The following is a 22,054-nucleotide window of genomic DNA, read 5'->3' on the forward strand; positions in this document are numbered from 1 at the left end:
TACATTTGGCAAATGGTCGCGCCAAAGTCATAGCGTGTCAGCATATTAATATTGAACAATGACCTGTTAAGCGAGAAACAAGCATAAAAGAGCCTAATAGATGATTTTAATTATTACTTATGTGTAAATGCTTACTCCATATTGTTTAGGTACGTAGATTATTTTACTCTTCTCCTGACCTCTTTCCTCGTTAGTTTTTTATAATACCTATGTATGTATTTGTATAAAAAAAGTCCCCAAGGGCTTGAAGTAGAAAAACCTTCTACATGAGCGTAAAAAGAGGCACGGGTGGGTATACGTAGAGGAAAGAGCGGCACATTTGAAGATAAGGATCAGCTCTCATTTTTCCCGGAAATTCAGTTCCTCGCAAAACTCTGGGCAAACATTATCTATTTGCCGAGTTCCCATACTTTCTGGGAGTTACACTGTGTAAACTAACGTGCGGTCGCGTTAATGGGGCAAAGAAAAGCCCCCCGGATGCCAAACGGGCCATTTTCCCTTTTTAACTTCTCAATTTATATTCACGGGTCCCGCTTTTCTTTCATCTGCTTTCTTCTTTTTTTATTTTCCACTTCCTCCCTGTTTTTTTTTGTTTTTCATCGCTACATCTCTCTTTTCCTCCCGTGGCCATGTGTACCCCCGCGATATTACGATTTGACTTTTAATTTCCCCCCAACCGAGGTTACGAAGTTGTAGAGCAGAAAAAAAGGGGATTAAACTACCCATATATGTGTACGTACATGCACGTACCGCGCGACCAGGCCGAGTTTATCGCTGGTACAGGACACATTTTATTTGCCCACGACTGTTTTAACAACGTTTCAATATACTTGCAATTTCTCCCTTCCCCCCCTCCCCCACACACACATACGAATATATATTTATAAATATAGCGGTCGAGCGCACATGTGTGTGGCGGCCGCTTCGAATTGCAGGCGCGAAATGTTTGCCTGTTAGTGATGGTGGTTAGAATTATCCTTTGGTGCTGTGATTTATAATCGAGACGAAAGAGAAATCGTGTGTGTGTGTGTTGGAGAGTTTGTTCGTTCGGTGAACATTTATCTGTGAAAAATGTGAAAAAGTTAATGAGTACACATTGATTCTTTTCACCTTTAACTGGGCGGAATTCCTGGAAAAGTATCCATTGATCGTCAAAGCAGAGCTGGGCAATGATAAAGCGTGGAAAACTCGATAAAAACGCTCTGAAGGACGCTTGATTGGATATTCGATGAGAGGGTGGATTATGAAACACTTCAAAAAAAAAAAAAAAATAAAAAAAAAAAAAAAAAAGATAGTGAGAGGCAGTCAGTGCTGGAGCTCTCATGAAGCTTTGGTAACTTATTGTTTATTATTGGAAGTACTGAACGTGTTACGTTTCAATCGGTGATTTAAAAAAAAAAGTAAAATATCCTTTAATAAAATATCAGAGCACAAATAAACCAATTTCACGATGGCCTCGTTGGATGTGAATTTTATTTATTCATGCAAAATCAACAAGTACTTTTTTATTTTATTGGGTACGAATAATAGACAAAAAATCGTTTCTCCAATCTCAACTACAGTTAATATTATTAAGACTTTTTACAGTCAGACAACTGTAATTTATCAGCTAACAGTAAAAATCTTTATTGGCTAATTTAGTGGTGATATCCAAAAATTAGTTGAACAATTAAAAAACTTTAGAAATTATTTTTTTTCCATGCCACCCTGAGTGTATCTTTAAAATATGATGAAATTTTTGCATCACTAAGTTCATAGGAGGTTCGGCTTCTCAATTATCCACCTTTTAATTATAAGCAACGTCAGTATTACAGTACTAGTATACCCCTTAATCGATATCCAAATTTACTGGCATCAGGATACGTCTAAAGCAATCTAAATTCACGAGCAAATGAGTTTTACTGGACTTGAGATTCCGTAAAATTTGAGCTTAATGAGGCAACGTAATGTATAGTAAGCTCGAGCTTGCGCTTCAGTTTTGAAATAATAAATTGAAACAAAAAAAAAAAAAAAAAATACCATAAAATGAGATACATTTTTGAAAGCTCCATTATTAATGTAGTATTCAATAAAAGATAACAAAAACACAGCAACGCAGAGTCCTCGTGTGCACAGTTTTGTCGTAATGTCTGTAAAAAAAAAAAAAAAAAAAAAAAAAAAAACCAAATGAGAAGTTCAAATAAAAAAAAAAGATCACCTTTTTCGAAATTTTTTGTTTACCTTTCCCTTCGGCATGACAGACACACGATACACTACACTTGGTCCTTTTCTTACTTTTTGCCTCCATTTAAATCATAATTCTCCATTTATTTCTTTCCCCGTATTATAACAAGCTTATTCCACCGCCGCCCTTGCTCTCCGTCCTCAACTCCCGTGGGCACAACAAAGACCTATCTATTTGCTTTTTCTGGTCTGGCGCGTCCTACCCACAAAAGTAGAGCACACGTACCCACACGTGTAGCACGTGCAGGTGTACCGTGCAACAACAAGAACAACAACACGTGAAGGTGAAAAATCTGCGCGCGAGTTTTATATATCGCCCTGCACGTCGCGTGGGAGCAAAAAAAAAGATGGAACGAAAAAAAGAAGCCAGAAAATCGAGCAAACAAAGGGGGATGGCTGCACGAGCGTGGGAGGTGTATGAACGTGTACGTACAAACTTTGCGGGCGTGCAAAGGTCGAAAAATGACGGCGAGGGTACGAGGTACGGTTACCGATATCAAAGCGTGACAATCAGCGCGTGGGAATATTCCTCGTTCTCTTTTTTACGGACGACAGATGTTGCTTTTACTAATGAAACGTTATTTTTCCTGATTTTCAGAGGCACGAGTGCGTAAACCAGAGACTCCTTCTTCTGTTTCTCTTTCTCTCTGTGTTTTGTTCTGATTTTCTCTTTGTTCGACGTGTATAACAATAGGAGCCAAAGAGACACAAGACGGGTTACCATGATGAGATTTCCAACTTTAAAAAGGTTGGACCCCCCCATGTTTATGTTACAAAAGAATCCGTCACGTTCACAAAACTGTAAAAGATTATTGGGTTAAGACAGATAAAATTTATATTGAAAGTTCATTGTAACACTAATTTCTTTGGTAAAATTGACTGAAAAAAGATTTTGACATAATTTCTAAAACGTATGAGCATTTCAATAGAAACAAGAGTACACTTACAGCCGAGTATTAGTGATTGTTTTTACTTATAGAAATAAATCATTCGTCTTTCCTAGTTAAAGCACATTGAGAAATGCAATAATGTCGATTATTATCATTTACATAACTTTTATCATTATTATCATTATTATTATCATTATTATTATTATTATTATTAGAATTATTAGCATAATTATTAATCTTGTTGCAGTAAACGTAGCTCATGACAACGGCTTCTTGGAAACTAGCACCCAAGTTCATCCCGTGGATGCAATCGTGAGTGAAAACTTTGTACAACGCGTGTAAAGAGTCACTTGGAAATATTGTCATAAGTTGCTGCACGTCGAGGAAAATGGAAAATGAAAAAGAAAAGATTCAATTAAACGTCTATTATACCTGTGAACGGTCATACCCGCATAAGCCTATTGTACTTGGAAAAATGAAACTTGTGATTGTAATGATTGGTTCCCAGGTTTTTATTTCAGGGCTGTTAAGTTTTATACCCCTGCTACTACATACACAAATACATGTTATTTAGTGCTGACAAAAAGTTTATGGGCTGTTTTTCGTTCTCTTTATCCCCTGGTCCTTTATGAAGTGAAAAATCAACAGTGGCAGTAGTACGAGTCCACGTGTGGTCAGACGTTGACAAAATAACGCTAACACTTTTAGGATTCCTTTCTGTCGCTCCCTATAGTGGACACACATGAACTTATATATACATGCATGTCTGTGTATGTGTATCTGTGTGTGGGCTATGGACGCAGAGCCACGAAGGATCCTGAAGCTCTCGGGGCACTCCACCTACAAAAGCTCGCTCGTCTCTCGTTTTCGTCCCTCCCTCTCACCCTTTCTCTCTCTCTCTCTCTCTCTGCTTGTCTCTGCTCTTCGATGTGCCTATGCTTTGAGAAGTACTCCGCTGCGTCGCAGCTTCTTGTGTAAATAAGTGCACGTACGTGAATCAAAGGTGGTTATGCCGCCGCTGTTGCTTCTACTTCCCACTTGAAAGAGGCACGGAGAGGGTCTCCACAAAGACAAAGGGGTGGTGGTGACGATACTTAGAACGGGGGAGGGCAACAGCTCCAATCGTGTGTGCATGTGTTGTATTAGTTTGTAGAAGTGGGAAGAAAATAACAAGAGAAAATTTATTTTACGCTTGTCATTGCGGTAGAAAGTCCTTTGTCCTCGGAACAGAAGGCCAAAGTGACAGCATACCTCTGTGGTTTCCTTCAGTGGGTATGAACTAGTTGTTCCAGATTCTTTGTGCTGTGGTACATGCTTAGGTCATTGATAGTAATTAGGTTACATTATACTCTGTTGCGGACCCTAGTAGTGACTATAGAGAATCTCCCTGCTTGCAATATTAATGAGAGATAGAAATTTCTCCCAACAACTAATACAACGCAATGTATGGACATGTGATGTAATTTTGTGCTGATTGTTATGAAGGAATACATTTGGATAACGAGCTGTAAGCTAATGTAATACAGAAATGAATCACGTGAGGGTAACACATAATACATCAATCAGATTGATTAATTCCTTGGATTTTCCTTTCCCAACCCCTTTTTATTTCAACGATTCCGTCCTTACGGCTATTACTCATCTTTAGACACGTATGAGCAATGATGTCATCTGTTTCCGGGATTAGAGGAATAACCCTGAGTAGTTGTCTCACTAACTTCACCTTTGGTAGTGCAAGTACGTAATAATAAACGATAACCCTCGATGACGATGGGCGTAAAGCTTGTTTTTTTTTTTTTTTTTTTTTTTACATTTCCCCAGTCATTCGAAATAATTTTCTTTACTAAACGTAGCTTTATAATCTTAGTGCTTTTCAATTCTTTGATAAAGCACACAAATTGTGGCTTGTGTAGTACAAATAGGTGTATAGGTAGTGCACGTTTAACTAATAATTGCCCGGTTCGATTGGCTCGGCGCAGGCAACTCGATTACACGGTGCTTTTCCAAGCGCGCGGTTATGGCCCCCCCTCTACCCTCCAAACTACTAAGTGGAGAACTAACAAGAAATGAGCTATCCAAACTTGCTTGATGATGCAACGATGGCCAATTGAAAGCTTCTTTGGGAAAATTTACTTTGGAAATATTCACTTTAGGTATCGTCTCAATAGCTACAATTTTCGTTTCCAGATAAGTGAATCATGTATTGCACTCCTGTGGTTATGTTAAATTCTTAGTTCAACAAACTGCATCTTTTCGCATTTAGAAAGCTCATTACGAATTTCTCGACGGTACTTTTAGAAATTGAAAAATTACTGTCGTATAAATTTAGCCTAAAATTATGTCTGTCAGTTTGAGAAAAAAATAAAAAATTAGTTCCCAGCTTTCTCTTAAATTCGATCACGAAGGAGGTAGAGGATTGGGGGTGCATGTAAGGACTGGAAACTTGAAATTACTTTCAATTCCAAGCCTCTGGCTTGAACGCATCGTCTCCTTTCCAAGACAAAGGAAATTAACTCTCGGAGAACTGGAGTTACTGCTAGTGGTGCTGCTCGTGCTGTAATAGTTGGACGAAGTAAGTACTGCGGTATAGCACTTCGGTACTCGAGAAAAGCCTTAGCCTCTCAACCATTTCATTTCCCGAGCTTGGGGTATTCCTTGATTAGCCTACTTTTCGCGAGAAATTTTTCTTTCCTTGGCTTTTAGGAGTGACAATGAGCCGAGTCGAGAAATATGGTCGAGATTACTAAACTTACTTTTGTGATACTCTGAACCCCCAATCTATTGCCTTCATATCATATTTCTTACACTTTAGAGTGATGTCGAGGACGAAGCTGTTGCTGGTTACTATCGGGCATTTAACTGAACGTATGTATTTATTCCATCCACAAAATCTCCCCCTGAAGGACTATATATACGTATTTGTATAAGCTCTATAACGAAGGAAGGATAATTTTCAAAGCCGTGTTGATCAAGGCTTTGTTTTTTTTTAAATTATTTTCTCGTGAAAATAAAGAATTTAAAGTATGCAAAGTAAATTGCGCTTTGCCAGTGAGAAGCGTAATGTATTTTGTAGAATTTCTTTTTTAAGCACACTCTGAGTTTTTTAAGCTTTTTAACAAGTAACAAAGCTATAGTTGCTTTAAATTAATATTGTGTTGTATGAATTCAGCTGCTACATTAACTTCTTTCTCATTTTAAACGACACATAGCTTTGAATATAAAAAATTCAAAGTGTTTGGCCATTTACTTGATTCCATAAGAATACCTGTACCACCCGAAGAATATTTGGTACAAACGAAGTCATGGCCATTGTACTAAACAGTATCAATTTTAATTATTCGTAGTGCACTTAGTGGTAATACATACAAAAATAATGAATTATAAAAAACTTCACCAACAGTCCATATCTCCCCGTCCTCTTATTACTTCCGTGGATGAAATTTTTAATTCCACATGTATTTCAAAGAGATAGGTGCAAATAACAAAAAAAAAAAAAAAAAAAAAAACACTTGTGCTTTCAAACTAGTACTAAAAAAAATATCATAATGCGCGTACTCTATCTCTCTTTTCCTCTTTCGAGGACAATATCCGGTTCAACGTAACGTGATTATTCTGTCCCATTGCATAATAAAAGCTCGCACAACAGCGCACGTCGTAGAGCCCCTCCCACTCCTACTCCTCGTGGCGCCCCTCGTCCAACCCCCTAAGCTCACTGTGGGGAAGAAACTCGGGGAATGTGGCTGCATAAAAAAAGAGTACGGAAGAGAGGGAGGGAGAGAAAATGCCAGGGGACAGAAGGTATCGGGATGATATCACAATGTGGAAGCAAAAATAACAAAAGTAATAAAGGGAAGCTTTTATAGCATCATAGTATGGATTGTACGTACGTCGACGTTGACGCCAGGAAGGGAAAAGACGTGGACGTCGGGTCGCTCGTTTGGCACGTAGCGATAAAACTCGTTGCCGTCCTTGTACCACTTGACCGAGTACAGGGGCTCCCCGTCCAAGTCGAACTCGCACTCCATCTGCACAGTTTGGTTTTGCACTACGTGCGTGGGTATCTTCAGGTTCGTCATCATCAGGCCCTCCACTGCACCTGTAAAAAACAGAGACGAGCTTTCAATGGATTTTACTGTATATTTTACATTGTGTGACAGTTTTTATGAGCATTACGAAATGTGACATTGGTGCTGCACTTTCATTTTGTAAGGGTGTACCCTTGGATTTTTCGTAGGGCTTTGGTTTCCTTTCTATAAAAAAAAAATTTTAGGACTTTTTCGACTAAACTTCAGACGAAAAATGTTTATTTTGTAACACTGCACATCGAAAAACTATATTTTTTAATGAAAAAATCAATGTATTAATGGATGAAAATATTTTTATAACTTTTACGAAATAACTTTTATATTGACTTTGAAAGTAAAACTTGTGTATCAATCCATCTGATTTTTCCATATGAAAGGAAATGTACTCCTGTTATATTAATTAAAAATTTAATTTTGTAAATGTTTTTTACAAAAGATGTTAAGATGATTTCTTTACGGCCATTCGGTAAATGAAGCAAACTGTTAATAAGTTAGTTCGTAATACAAACATTTTAAATGTAGTTTCCGAGGAAAATATTTTTTATAAAGGTCCCAGTAGTTTTTAGTTAATTTTGCTTCGGTTATATGTGTAATTTATAAAAATACTTCTCAGGCTGATGAACTTAGTAGTTCAATTGCTGGGTAAAAGGTTTCCTTATTAAAAACACAGTAGTTTATTGCATAGAAAATCGACAGTAAACAGTTGGTGTGTATTGAGTAATACTATTAGATAATCGCCTTTTAGTTATATTACGTTTTATTTTTAAAACTCTTTTCATTAAACAATTGTTAATTTTTTATTTTTAAAAATACACCGCACCATCCTTAATCCTCGACGAGCTCTAAAATCTGAACATCAACAAACTCCAACTCCACCCCTGATTTAAACAATAAAGCCCTTCCGCACAAATAAGTATGCGATAAACAATGGTAAAATTAGAATTTCGCTCGTCGCATCGCTTGCGCTTTTCAAACAACAATATGCATTGTGTAGATGCGCATAATAGCCGAGCCACGAATTGGCCATTACAGGGTCGGTAATTCATACCGCGATGCTCGATTTAATGCCCCTTTTTGAAATCACGGTCCATCATTGCTGCCGAAACAATCGAGGCGATCCCCATTCACATGCAAAATTTTCTACTCTCCCTTTTGATTTAAATTTATGAGTCCGGAATGGGATGTGAAAGGAACGCGTACCCATTTATGTGCATCGAAAACAAGAGTTCGGACGAGAATTCGTAGTTGAATGTATTGGCTGGTGGAATAATATGTGGGTCGAAAGTGCGTCATGAATTTTGGGTCTTAAACTTCTGTACACTGTATATAGTTACAACGAACTTTTACAAAGTGTATTAAAATTATTCATTTCGATGAATTATATATGGACTTGGAAAAAAAAATTGCAATTTAATGTAGAAAAGTTTAATGTATTACAACGTACGCAATGTAAAACTAGCGCTTATTATCATTTTTAAAAGTACGGCCACTCAACAAGACGTGCTTTGCACATATACTGGAGCAAAATAGTGAATCCTTTATGAAATGACTATTTCTATTATTATTATTTTTTAAAATAATTTTGGATTCCATAAGTATCTCTAAGTAGCACTCTATAAAAAGGCAGATAAAAAAAAAATGTTCTTTCTTTGTGATATGGGATATAGTAAAAGACGTTATATAATTGCTCTTTTTCTCTGTGATAGTAGTTTTCGTCATAGTAACGTGCGACGGTGCTTAAGTGACTAATTATATTTTTCCTACCGAGACTCTCACACCAGACTCTCAAAAACGCCTGAGGTAGAAAAAATCGTCCGATGGCCGACGAAAACTACTATTATCCCTGAAAATGCTAATTTTCTGGAAAAAAGTGTTTTTTTCTACCACAGCCTAGCAGTAAAGCTGTCATTCAAAATGCAAAGCATAAAATTCTCACTTTCCGATATTCTGGAGAAAGTGGCAGTGAGGCGTCAAACGCAATTTCGAAGAGGGAAGATGGGGACCATCGTTGAATAGAAAAAACACGAAGTGTGGTACTTCAGTAATACTTGCATTTGACACTTCCAAGCGTCACCTCTTGAGTGCGAAGAGAAGGTTTGCGCAACAGCGTTTGCGAGTTTGTGATAAAAAAAAATGTCAAAGGGAGCGCTGACAAAATGCATTAGTGCAATTTTTTTTTAAATAAGCGTACATAATAATAATATCGTACGTTTCGAAGGAGTGGGAAAAAAGTGTGGATGACAGGTGGTGATAAATGGCGATGGATGGGATTTGGGTGTGTTGGAACGATTGGACTCGAGTTGAGCGCAAGCCTCTTTTCTTCGGGGCACTCGATTATTTTAATATCAGAAATCGATCGTCCTCCTTCTCGGATTTAATACTCTTTAACGCGTACTCGCTCATCAGAATAAAGCGGAATTTTTTTTTACTCACGTGAATGTCATTCCATTGTGCTTGCCTTAGTAATATACCTGATACTGTCTGGACGTCTATCGATCGGTGTGACACTTTCCAATGATATATTTTAATTGATTGGGTCGAGCGTGTGCGACGGAAAAGTGAACTCACAGTATCAGAGCTTCGTACTTTTGCGGTAAACAAAAATTTTGAGTTTTAGAAAGAGCTAGTTTTAAGTGCAACAAATTACTCGATGAATCCATAGTTGAAATGTTTTACCATGTATTTGCTAACTTGTGTGCATGATGAATTGAAAATTAAAGTTTGATTAAATGAAAAAATATTTACTACTGATTTTTCCGGAGAGATTATGCGCTTGCAGTGAAAAGATCTCGATGTGGTTAGACACGCGAGTTTTCATGTCACTGGGTTCGTGTGTACTCTTGTATGTATACTAGTATTTTTTTCCATATCACGACAGGATGATTTCAAATTGGATTATCATGTAAAGATGTAAAAAGCTATATATTTACATGTATATCTTCGACGTTTGTTGCTTTGGAGATGTGTTTGAGATATAACTACCAATTTGTAATATACCAAAATTTGAACGATGGCGCTGAGTAAAAATACACTTTGAAACGTTTCATAACGAGATTTTCCCTCAAAATATTTATATTTTGTGATGGTACACGTATTTTCAAATAACTTGGTTCGATAAATCGCGTTAATCAACTTTGTGCAGAACTACCCTTTTGTTTGACAAACATCAAAATAAACTAACCAAATAAAGGCAAAAAACTCGCCATCAAACCGTTTTCCACCCCATTCGCCGTACAGCTTTTCACCCAATAAATGAATCAAGAGTAATTACTGGCTCACACCACGCGTCTATCCATCTAGCCCCTGTATTTTTATTGCTTTCATAAAAACATGCGTAAAAATCGTGCAATTTTCCGTTGGCTGCGGATTACATTACTGGTTTGTCGATGACCAATTATGAATTACAAAAAAAAAGTGTCTCGTTCCACGTGTAAGCAAGTGAGACTGGAAAAATAGGGTTTCAAAATTTATTGGTTTTCCTTCTTTAGCACTTCAGCGCAAATATTTCATTAACCGTTGAGCATGAAAAAGGAAAATGCAATGCTGAATGATTAATCCGTGTGTGTTTTCGAGCTAGGAGTTCTTTTCGAGAATAATCAATATCAGTGATAATTAAATCTAAATATTTGAATAACTTTTTTTTTTATAAAACTTTCAAGTATCATTCAATCATTCTTACGCTGCAATAAATATTAATAGGTCACATCCGATGCCTACAGAAACTTTTGTTCGATAACGTCAAGATTTTTAAGAGTTACAGCATGCACTCGCTAATTATAGTTTTATAAAATGTTTAACAGTAAAAAAATGTGATTTGTTTCAAAATAATTATTGAAGCATAAGAAGTTAAATGAGAAATTTTTTCAACAACTTGTTTTTTTTATCAAATACTACTTTTAAATTGACAGTTTTTTTTGTAAATTTTTTTATATTTATCTTAGTTCAAAGGAAAAAAATTATTTGTCGCAATTTTAAGATATCACTTGTTTTTTTTTCATTTTTGGTTTAATATTCATAGATATACGACTAATGTTTTTTCTAGTTTTTACAAGTTTCAGCTATTAAAAAGTTAAATCACACAAACTTCAAATAAAGTAATTTATGCAATGTAGAACGAAAAAATAGTTTGAGAGGATATTTATCATACTTTTAATCCGTAACACAGATTCCAAAATAACATAATCGATCTGAGGGAAGTTTCTATTTTCAGAAAAGTTGTTTGGGCATTGATTTTATGTGTAATGAAGTAACAATTTTTAAAAATTATTTAGAAATATTTCTAAAGAAACAAAATTAAAATTATACCATTTTTCATTTTTGGACCCTACTCAGTGTCATCACTTTAAGAAAAAAAAAAAAAAAAAAAAAGAAAAAGTTTAAAAATCCATAGTAGCCAGTTGTAAAAAAAGTGAAAAAGGCGCTGAGAGAAAGAAGACGAAAGAAAAAACCCGTGCACTCCGAGTAGAGGCAAACCCCTGAGGCAATAGAACTTTTTCCCCGTTTGGGTATACAGAGGTAAGGATGAGAGGTGTTGTGCAAGGGAGTGGCCGAGTGGCCGCGAGTTTCGCTATCCGCATTGGAAACTGTCTGTACCACCTATATACGTGCACGAGCCCCTTTCCCCCGGAGAGTTTTCTCTGCTTTCTCTTCCACTTTCACGCGTGTGTGTCTGCGAGCGCTATCCTAAATTTCGTCGCTCGTATACATACCGTGCACAAAATCCTATCGGAAAATCTGCGGCTCGCGAACGAAGAAGGGGATTTGCCACAAAGTTATTTTTTTGAGGTGATCGATCGAGATAGAATACCAAACCCACGAGGGTTACTTTTAGTGCTTCAAAGATACGTCCTGGGTAAGAGGAAAAGTTGATGTTCAATGAAGAGTCATGACTTTATACCTAGTCTTTATTTTCATTTAATTAATAATTCTTGCACGTATACTTGAATAATTTTCAAGACATTTTTTTGTGTATCAGAGCTTATTATTTAGTTTCTGGTTTGAAACTTATAAAACTCACACAAAATCATACTGCGCATTTTGTTAGCTCTTTTAAACAATTTTATTTTGTTAGCTCTTCTATTTTTCTTTACTTTTTTTTTTTTTTTTTTTTTTTTTTTTTTCAAGATGTAAAATTTTATGTATGAGACTCGTGTATGTACAAAGTCAAAAACGATGAGGTATTTCCAAAAGTCGTAGGAAACGGCAAACCAGAGTTTTTTCATCAGTTACAATGAGTAATACCTTCCTCGAACGTATCAGTGAAAAAAGAGTGCGGATATTATTACGTTGCCAGTCGTATACACTCGTCGTACATTGCGAGAGCGACTATGCCAAGACATAACTAATATCGACCCATTTCTTTGCGCAATCCCGAGGCAGTCACGCATACGTACGAGCTCGCATCTCTACGTGATCCTCTCGCGAGCATACACCATCGATCGCGTGCATAATACATATAATGCTCTTGTACTCAAATGGAAGCTGATATCGGTATTTTGATGAAAAAAGCTCCGATGAATAATCACTTTCACCGATCCACGTGACTAAAGAAACTCATACGTGCGCGAAAATAAATGTAGCGGATTTTAGTACAGGGTAGGATTGACGAGAATATGGTACAGAATGTGGATGAGCCACTTGTTTCTGGCCGGCCGAACATGGAGCGGGAGGGAGCTTAATTGGCTCCTAATGAGGATTAAAAGACCGTGAAAAAGCTTGCTGCGCTGGAGGTTGCTCATATAGGGCTACGCGAGTAGTACGTGGAGGGATGGAATCTGGTTGACGTGGATGAAGAACGCGTTTGTGTTCGTAGGGGGGGTACTTTCAGTTAGTTTCGATCGAAGGGGAGTTACGAAGGTGTTGAGAGCACCGTATGGGATTAGCGGGGATATCGAGATCGTGGGGCTGTACAGTAAGAGAGTTTCGGGAAAGTTGATAAGGAGATTTGGAAGTTGGGGATTATCGTGGTTTTTTTCCTTCATTCGGAAAGTGTGAAGTTATACGATATTGTGTGACAAATGAAATGGGGTTTGTAAAAATAAAATTTAATTGATCGGAAAATAGTTTTATGCGTCACGATGAGCAGAATGTGGACGCTCGGCTTTTTCAATAAGCAACGAGACGTGCAATTTTCATGTTCCACTATTGCTTATTTACATCAATTTTCCGATTTCAATCTTTCGTCGTATCACATGTCGGATACAGAAAATAAAGCTCGATAAAACGTGTATGCTCGACTGAGCCGATTTTATTGAATAAACGGGGATATTTATGTATCGAAGGTGCTGCCTGTCAGTTGTAAATGAAGTCAACCTGTATTCCGATACGAAAGATTCAGATGCACATGACTTTTCTAAATGAGTTTTATCGAGTCAGGAAATGCATCGATACTATGGTCGTCACGGTATATTTTCTTATTGATACGAGATCCCATTAAAAATATTCGTTATTTTGAAAAATAAAAAAAAATCATGAATTTAACGTACACACATAAAGTCTTGTTAGTTTTGTGGGGGTGGAAAAAGGTGTGGTTAATTTATATTTATATACGTATGAAAAAAAAAAAAACTCACTCCAAGCATAAAGAGCTAGAATACACAACGATCGCTGAATTCCCAAACTTGGAAGAAGAGGAAGATTCTTGCTTGCCGCATGAAAACTCAATATAACTTTGAAAAGTGCAAAAAAAAAAAAAAAAATTTTTTTTTGTATTCCAAGCGACCGGAAGCTCAAGTATTGTGCACGGAAAAATGCGTGACTTTTTTTTATTTTCAATAGGGCTTGACTTTATAACGTATTCAGCGAAAACGAGATCATAAAAAGTCTGGTAAACCGTGGACAAAGTTTTCGTATTAAAATTCCCCCTGAGAAATAGTCTCTTGCTCCCTTTCTCCCCTGAACGCCTTATACAAGAACACTTTGCAGATTATACGAGCGGCGAGGCTGAGTATTTAAGAAAATAAAAATTTACAATTCAAGATCTTATCTTCTCCCTGTGACTCGTGTTCGCCTACCCTCCTCCCCTGTTATTCATCTGACGGCACTGCCGTTGCACGACTGATAAGTATCCCGTTAACTGCATCCCTATGAAGTATAGTACCCTGCACTCGTTAATTGCAGAAATTTCATGCTATTAAATTTTTATGAATTATAAAAAAGACATTCACGGATGATTATTTATCGCACAAAACGTGGATTCTCATTTTATTTCAAAAATAATACCGGGAGCGATCAATATTTAATAAAATTTTAGCTATGCGTATATATGTATATACGTGTTCAAACCATCCTCCTGAGTCCATCGATGTCAACTATGTCCAATCGAAAGATGCTGCGTTTCCTCAACGAAGATGTAATACTTGTAATGCACATCTCAGCGAATACCTATCATAATAGCCTTGGTCAAATTATACGTACGTCATCAGTTTTCTACGTATCTCACTTGGAAGTCATCCGATCATACGCACCAGAAACGCACCCGCGTATCAACAAACATGATACGCACAACCAAACCGAGGCATCAATATTAAACTTTCGGGGGGTTGAAACATGCTTATACACCAACAACTAGTTCTCCGTACGTAAATTACTACGATGCCGCGTTGGGGTCACCTGTATGCATGGAAGCAAACCCCTTACCCGCCATTACGTAGGCACATGTGTCTGCACATAAGATCCTAAGCCTATACAGCCTGGCTCGAGTATAAGTAATTGTTTGTGTGCACAAGCGTGCAGCCAGTGTATATATATATATATATATATGTGCGCGTGTATTTATGATGTGTGCACACACATGTGTGAGCCTACGAACTTTCCAGGGGTATGGTAACAAGGTGGGGGAGGAGGGGCGAGAGCTGCCGACACGCCGGCAAATCAGATAACGAGGCCTGAAATTTCCTAGAGGTAACTTTGGGGGAAAACGAGGGGTGGGCCAGTTGTAAAATGCGCGCCGTTGTTGATGCTGGCACGCAGCGCTTGTTGGATACAAGGGGATCCAAATGTACATGTGTTTACACGCATACTTGCCTTCGTACCGGAACGAAGGAAATACACGGATGAGAATAACTAATTGTTATAATTTCAGATACCATGTATCGCAACAGACCACTGAAAAATCGCGAGTCAATCATGAGTCTCTTGGCTCATCGTTTGCTGCGCACCCCAGACAATAAATTGTACAAGTTTGTAGTAAAAATACTTGGCAAACAATAATATCAAAGCTCATTTACATTTACATGGCTGGCAAAGGGTGTGTTATTAGTCACGTGAGCCAAGCCACGGATCTCGCATACATCATTCACAAACGAACCCAAGTTAGCCACCAGCGGGGGAGTTGTGGTGAAGTTTAAGGGCTGCACAGTATGCTGTAATTGTTTGTCCCCCGCATCTGTGTTTACACGTGTAGTTTAATGAAATTTATCATCAGGTAACGGTATAACTTGAGAAATGCGTGGACTCATCGGAGAAACGCTGCCCCGATATCATGCCGCCAACAGGCTCGTTGGGATCAAAGGGGTGGAATCGAAGGGCCAAAAACTTCTCGATTCGGCCAGTCGAAAGGAGCTTTGTATAATATTTTGTTCTGTTGGACCCACTTTCTTTCAGCCTTCCTGCCCTCTTTGGCGCACTTGACCTACAAAGACGCGAGGTGAATGTCTAGTGCTTTTTTAATTTAAGAAGTTACTAGACTGAAAACCGGATTCGGAAAGAGAAACGCGTGTTCGTGATTCGGCGTCGATCATTAGTCGGACGGTGGGTTTGGTAGGAAATACAATTTTTTCCAAACGCAGTTTACGGTAATTATACGAGTACTTTCTTTCCTTGCAAGACTTTAGTCGCAGTGGCAACCCACGTTAATTAACGAACGCATCTGTTGTTGCGTGTACGAGCCTCTTTTTGTCGCCTACGTTCGAAATAGAAATCTCGTTTTCATAGTAGAAACTCGAAATACGCCAGAATGACTCGAGAGGACTCCGAATATAACATTATTTAATTTTTCGACATACACTCTTTATGAAACTTCTCCTCGATGTTTTCTTTTGGTCTGCTTTTTACTTCGTATGCAGATCCACTACCGATTACTAAAATTACGCAGGAATAAAACATTATAAAAATATGTATCGCAAAACATGAACAAATTACGAGTTAGGTGTATGTTTAGCTACAGGAACAGAAGCGATTTAAAATCTATTGGTTCCTTACCGATAACGCAAAAGGGGTATGATATTTTTGAATAATATTGATAATTAGGCCTTATAATTTATGTAATGTACTTATTTTGAAAAAAAATCGTTCAAGATAATAATTTCCTTGAACGTGTTGCTAAACTTTTGATAATGATTAGACGATTTTGTATGCAAGAAACGCCTGATGCTCATCACTAAAAAGAATCGTGTTAATCGTGCACGTATGAATATTAAAAGTACTGTAAAACGAAGTTTTGATAATTTCAAACGATTTTAGTAATTTGTAAGAAAAAGTGTGAATTGTTTATATCTGAAATTTTTTAGTCTTAAAGACTCTGTTTCTTACAAAAAGTATTCGATCAATGTACAGTTACACTTTTTGCTTTGATAGAAACACAAGGCTCTTGTAGGGATCGTTATGCTTCAAAACAACCATACCCATTTACATTTGTCGAACTAAACAGATAGTACTGATGCAATTTTTATAATCTTGTACACAAAGGATCTTCCACGCGCTAGAACACTAGAACAAAGAGAAATGTATTACAGGAAGATGGTGAGAGAGAGAGAGAGAGAGAGAGAGAGATGGAGATTGAGTGGTTCTAGTCAAGGTAACGTTTCCTGTGTACACAAATACATACATACAGGCATCGTAACAAAAGCTCATGAGTGACGGCACTCATCCGGCTTGATTTGTCGTAATTACGGATGGATCATCCACATCGAGCTCTCGTAGCGTATAATAACGGTGATAACAACAACAACACAGCCCAACAATACAGATACGAAAACAAGCGGCTAAATTTTGATGTTTACGGCATGGCTAGCATATTTTTGACCAGAGAAAAAGTTTCATACATATGTAATACACGGAATTGAATATACCTCATTGATTGTTATGGTTTTTCTACGATTCTCCATTAATTTTATTTTCTTTCATTTGTATTTTTATTTTACAAGTCAAGTGGAAAACTGACAAAGTACTGCTGTCTAAGGGATCGTATAATACTTCCCTTTGAAACGCACATTTTCGCACGCACACACAAAGAGAGAGAGAGAGAGAGAGAGAGAGAGAGAGAGAGAGAAAGAGCTACCATGAAAATTGTTTCACAGCCCAAATTCTGTTTAATACAAACCTAAGAGCCACGTAGCGCAAAGCACCAATTGTAGCGACGATAGCCGTTCCCTCCTCGCGCCGTTCGGGTCAACGTCGCTCTTCATTTCTTCTGCTTATGCTTATCGTCTCTATTCCCTCAAGTCGTCGTCGTTGTCTTTTACTATTATTACAACAGCTGTCCAATCATCCTGACAACTAATCCAATCGCGCTTACACACTTGAATAGCGTTACCTCTCCAACACTGCGAAACACTTTACACATCATCACGTACCACTCACCACTTTCCAGCACTGTAGTATATTATATCTCTGATGGGTTCATCGCATACGAATACATAATTTATTATAATACGATGAGTATTAAAAGAAAACGTATGAGCCTACGATTGATGCCGCTCACCGTAGAGCGATCAACGCGCTCAACTGAGCGCCAGTAGTAAAAGTCAGCGTATGGTCAGACATACCAGGACCAAATGGCTATCGATCGTCAAAATCCCTTTTCACGCTCTCCTTATTTTTTAATGACACTATAACTATTGTTACGCGCACTAGCACATTACTTCAACGTGGTCAACGAAATAAACGAAATGCGACAAGAAGGGGTGACAGCGCGCGTGATTGCAGTGATCCGTGCGCGGGCAACCACCACCTCAAGCGGAAAGCCACCGGCAAAGACTGCGGCAGGAGCCCCATCCCCAGCCCTCCGGAAGCTCCTTCGTTGCACAAGCTAGAGAGAGAGAGAGAGCGCAAGCCTTCCCCCCTCCCTTCTACTCGCGTCTCGTGTATCAGTAGAGGGAGTAGATGAGGGGAGGAAGTGGCTCCTTGTGGTGCTATTTCCACTGTCCCTACCACCCGTTGCTCGGCTGGGGCTCTCTGAGTTTGCGCTGAGGATCCACGGCCCCCTACCCCCGTCCTGTACATCTATATACCCACCTATGGATATAACTATCTCTCTGTGCGTATTCCTCTCCACCTCTCCCCCATTCATTGGCAGTCGACGCAATGGTGTTTCTTGCTTGGGGATCTGTTGTGGCGCACGCGGTCGGTGGTGCTGTGCTGCCGCTCCCAATGTGCTCTTTCAATCCACGTGTGCAATTTGCTACTGTTTTTTATTGCCTTCAAAAACGGATGAGAAATTGAGATTTCTTTACCTCTCTTGTATGGGCGTACACACGAGTATTGTTTTTCATAGATGCAGAACTGTGAGCTACGTTCGATAGCGAACATGTTTGTTTGTTCGAGGCATTGTTTGAAGCTATAAGGCATGATAAATATGTTGCTGGTAAGCACAAAAAAAAAAAAAAAATCAAAGTGTGTTGGTTGCTGGTTAAAATTTCTGGTTCGTCGTGTGCAGTAGAATCGCTATACGTGCCTTACTGCACGTCGGAGGTTGATACAGTTGTAGAAGAGGGCAAATAGGTCTCAGGTGTCACGGTGCTACGGCCACTTGTTACGCAATGAATATTTCATGTATAAACTGAATTCCAAATTAATGAAAATTAAATCAAGCTAGGCTTTTCCGCTCTGGTGGATCACTCGGATTCGCTGATTCGATCGTCGGATTACACGTTGACCTTTTCCACTTTTTTTTTCTCATGATGAAATATTTTTTGAGACACCTGCTTTTTGTTTTTTCTTTCTCCACAGATCATTTTTTTTTAGACCTCATATTCTAGAGTGACTCTCAAAGGAGGTGACTGGTGGGTGTCGATCGGTATGCTCCCAAGTTGACGTGAGATTCTATCCATTGGCGTACTTCAATTGCACGATTTTGTACCTGCATCGGTAGCGAACTTTGACGCTGGATTTGGATTAAACCCGCATGCAGTAATAAGTTTCTCAATGGGACGGGATGGTTCCAATATTCATTCGCACGTCCAAGTTATTCTGGTCCTTTTTTTTCTTTAGCACGAAATTCACGAGTAGAACAGTTGAAAGTAGGACATTTTTCTTGTCCGTGTACAACGGAGCTACGTCAAAGTGGCTTGTGTGTGTGGTGGCTCGACACTTTTGATTTTCAACGTAAAATTACGAGGGCCCTGGGGTGAGCTTGTCGTCGTAGTGGTGCAATTAAAAACCAAAAAACGTGTTAATTGACGTGCTTGCGTCGCACTACGTAGACGTATAGTCGTGAGCCTTTCAAGTGCCACTAAGCGTATGTATTTTCTTGCGCCACTAACTCGCCTCTTTAGATTTCAAGGATTTTTTTTCCCTTTTTTAGGCTCGAGAGAGAGCTCGGTTTTTTTTCTGTTAGACGAAAAAAGCACTCCTGGCGTTTTCTTTTGAAATAATAAACCGAAAACACCCGCAACGACGCGAAGGCAGTAGACGCTTCGTAGCTCCCCGTAGTTTTCGTTAATAGACCATCACCACCACTGTGCGTCACACGCGAAAAATCTCACCGAGCCTTTCTATTGAAACAGCACCCTCCTCAAAGGCTTCCTTTTGTCTTCTCCGTTCTCTCCTCTAGCTACAATGCACGCCGTTGACGGCGTACACATACACGTAAGGGACCTCTTCCCAGCTTTAGAAGCTCAAGAGGGTATATATACGAGCCTCCTCCCTCTGACTCGGCACCGAACAGCACTTTGAGTCTATTTTAGTAACTCCACGGGCTTTTCCTCCACCACTGTTGTGGTTTTGCACTCGTTGCGGCGTGTTACAATTCTCGCTTTCGTCTCGTGAGGCTCACGCGCGGATGTTATTCCTTTCAAAACCCACGTAAACTTTTCTTCAACAGGTCCCTTCGTGGCTCTGTTTTTACGGATACGCTGCTTTTAATAGTGCAGGCAGTGTTGAAATTTATAATGGTTTGTTTAGGAGCCTTGACGCGTTTGATAATATTGGCGATCTACTTCCCATTATTCTTTCGCAGTGTATTACTACGAATCTTTTTTTTCTCTCTAGCAGTATAGGATAACTGTGTGTCCGAACGTCTCTCGTACAGCCCTTGGAACCTAATTCGTGAGTTTCGTAATGAGCGGGTGTTTTTTTGCACTAAATTTTTTTCCCATTTTTGTGCTTCTTTCCTATTACAACCGGATAATCGTGAATAAGCAAGTTGTTTGAAAAACGCTAGACCATCACCACCGTGGGGATATTAAAAAAATCGTAAGCTTGTTTAGATGAGAAGAAGTATGGCGTGATACCAAAGTAGGGCGTTAAAATCAATTCCACGTGAAACGAGTGGTTAAACGAAGCTGCTAATAAGGGACGTTACATGCTAGAGTGCACGCGTCCGAGCTTAATTTAATTTCCCAAACTGCTCGTTCCCTTTGGTAATGATGACATTCGGAGCCAAGAGAGCCGTCGGAAAAAGTTTAAAATTGGTCAATTACTTGATAAGGGAAAAGAGAGGAGGACGGGCTAACTTTTCGTCCCTTCCGCTTCGTTTTTTTCCCTTCTTTCTTTGCATTTCCCTTCTTTTTCCATCCAAAATTTTCCTCGCATTTTTCACGCTCCATTTCTCTCGAGTCCCTTCTACATGCCTCTTGACCCCCAGCTTTCAAAGTTTTCCTCTGTTCTTCACACTTTGCATTCAAGGATTCTTGTTTTCTCCGAGATTTCAAACAATTTTCCGAAACGCTGCCTGACAAAGTCTGGACCAGTGACTATACTCATTTCGCACAAGAAATAAAGTTTTCAAGATGACTTCGTTTATTTCCTGAAATTCACTTGTACAACAATTTTACGAAATATGCACCGATATCGCTGCACTTGGAGACGCAATTTTCATTTATTCGAGTCAATTTGAAGAGAGCAATAATTCATGAAGAAAACTCATTCCTTACGATCGAGTTGACAAACGAGATCAGCTAAATTTCTAATTAGTCCTTGAGTTTCTTGCCTTTTTAATTGACCTTTATCCATCCTAAATTTTTTTTCTTCAACTTTCTCTATCTTGCACGCGTGTTTTATCATCACAACGATTTTTCAAAAAGAAATGTTGATGAAATGATTGAGAGAAAAAAAAATGAAGATGCAGGTACTATTTTTAAAATAATGAACGAGTATTTGATGGAAGATAAATATAATCCTTCGATCGCACTACCAGAGGTACCCTTGTCCTCTTATCCTCGCTCGAGATATTGCATTGAAAATTTAGCTTTTATCTTGTCTCTTGTACAACATGTAGGAATATACGTACGCGGATATGGCGAGAGCAAGAGCCTTTTTATCCCAAGCCCAAAAGTAGTGCACCTGTGGCCCCCTGTTATTCCCCACCTTCCCGTCTCTCCCCTTCTCCTCTTCCCCCCTCCGCTGCTGCACTGATACTGCAGAAAGAGCACAGTAGTCGCAAAAACGCAACTTTTTCTCCCCCCCCCATCCTCCCCAACGTCTCCGACTCATTTCGCGAAAGTTTTTCTTTTGTTCCGCGCTCTTTTTTTCCTCCCAAGCGCATCTTTTTCCCGCACCCGTAGCCAACTCTCGCCCTTCGCTCTTTGCCACGCTACGTCTTAGTTTCTGTCTTGACTCTTTTTTTTTTTTTCCCTCCTCCATACCTCCGTTCTCTTCCTGCTACTGCGTTACCCAAGCGCGGCGCCGCTGCTGTTT

The 22,054-nt window shown here is 38.8% G+C and overlaps 1 protein-coding gene across 1 annotated transcript in view; it reads right to left on the reverse strand.

The window, feature by feature from the left end:
• The window catches only part of LOC106636004 (cell adhesion molecule 2-like), a 51,184-nt gene extending 33,025 nt beyond the window's left edge, over positions 1-18,159 (reverse strand). Inside the window, exons 1-2 of the mRNA XM_014348229.2 lie at positions 17,520-18,159; positions 7,001-7,209 (exon numbers count right to left, since the gene is read on the reverse strand). Of these exons, the coding sequence (XP_014203715.2) occupies positions 7,001-7,209; positions 17,520-17,604 (294 nt within the window). The 5' untranslated portion in view covers positions 17,605-18,159. The remainder of the gene's footprint in view (positions 1-7,000; positions 7,210-17,519) is intronic.
• Between the last annotated feature and the right edge of the window lie 3,895 nt (positions 18,160-22,054).

Source organism: Copidosoma floridanum, unplaced genomic scaffold (assembly GCF_036245765.1).
Source record: "Copidosoma floridanum isolate Cflo_tuat_1 unplaced genomic scaffold, Cflo_Japanese_pri ptg000014l, whole genome shotgun sequence".
In the NCBI taxonomy this organism is placed as follows: domain Eukaryota; kingdom Metazoa; phylum Arthropoda; class Insecta; order Hymenoptera; family Encyrtidae; genus Copidosoma; species Copidosoma floridanum.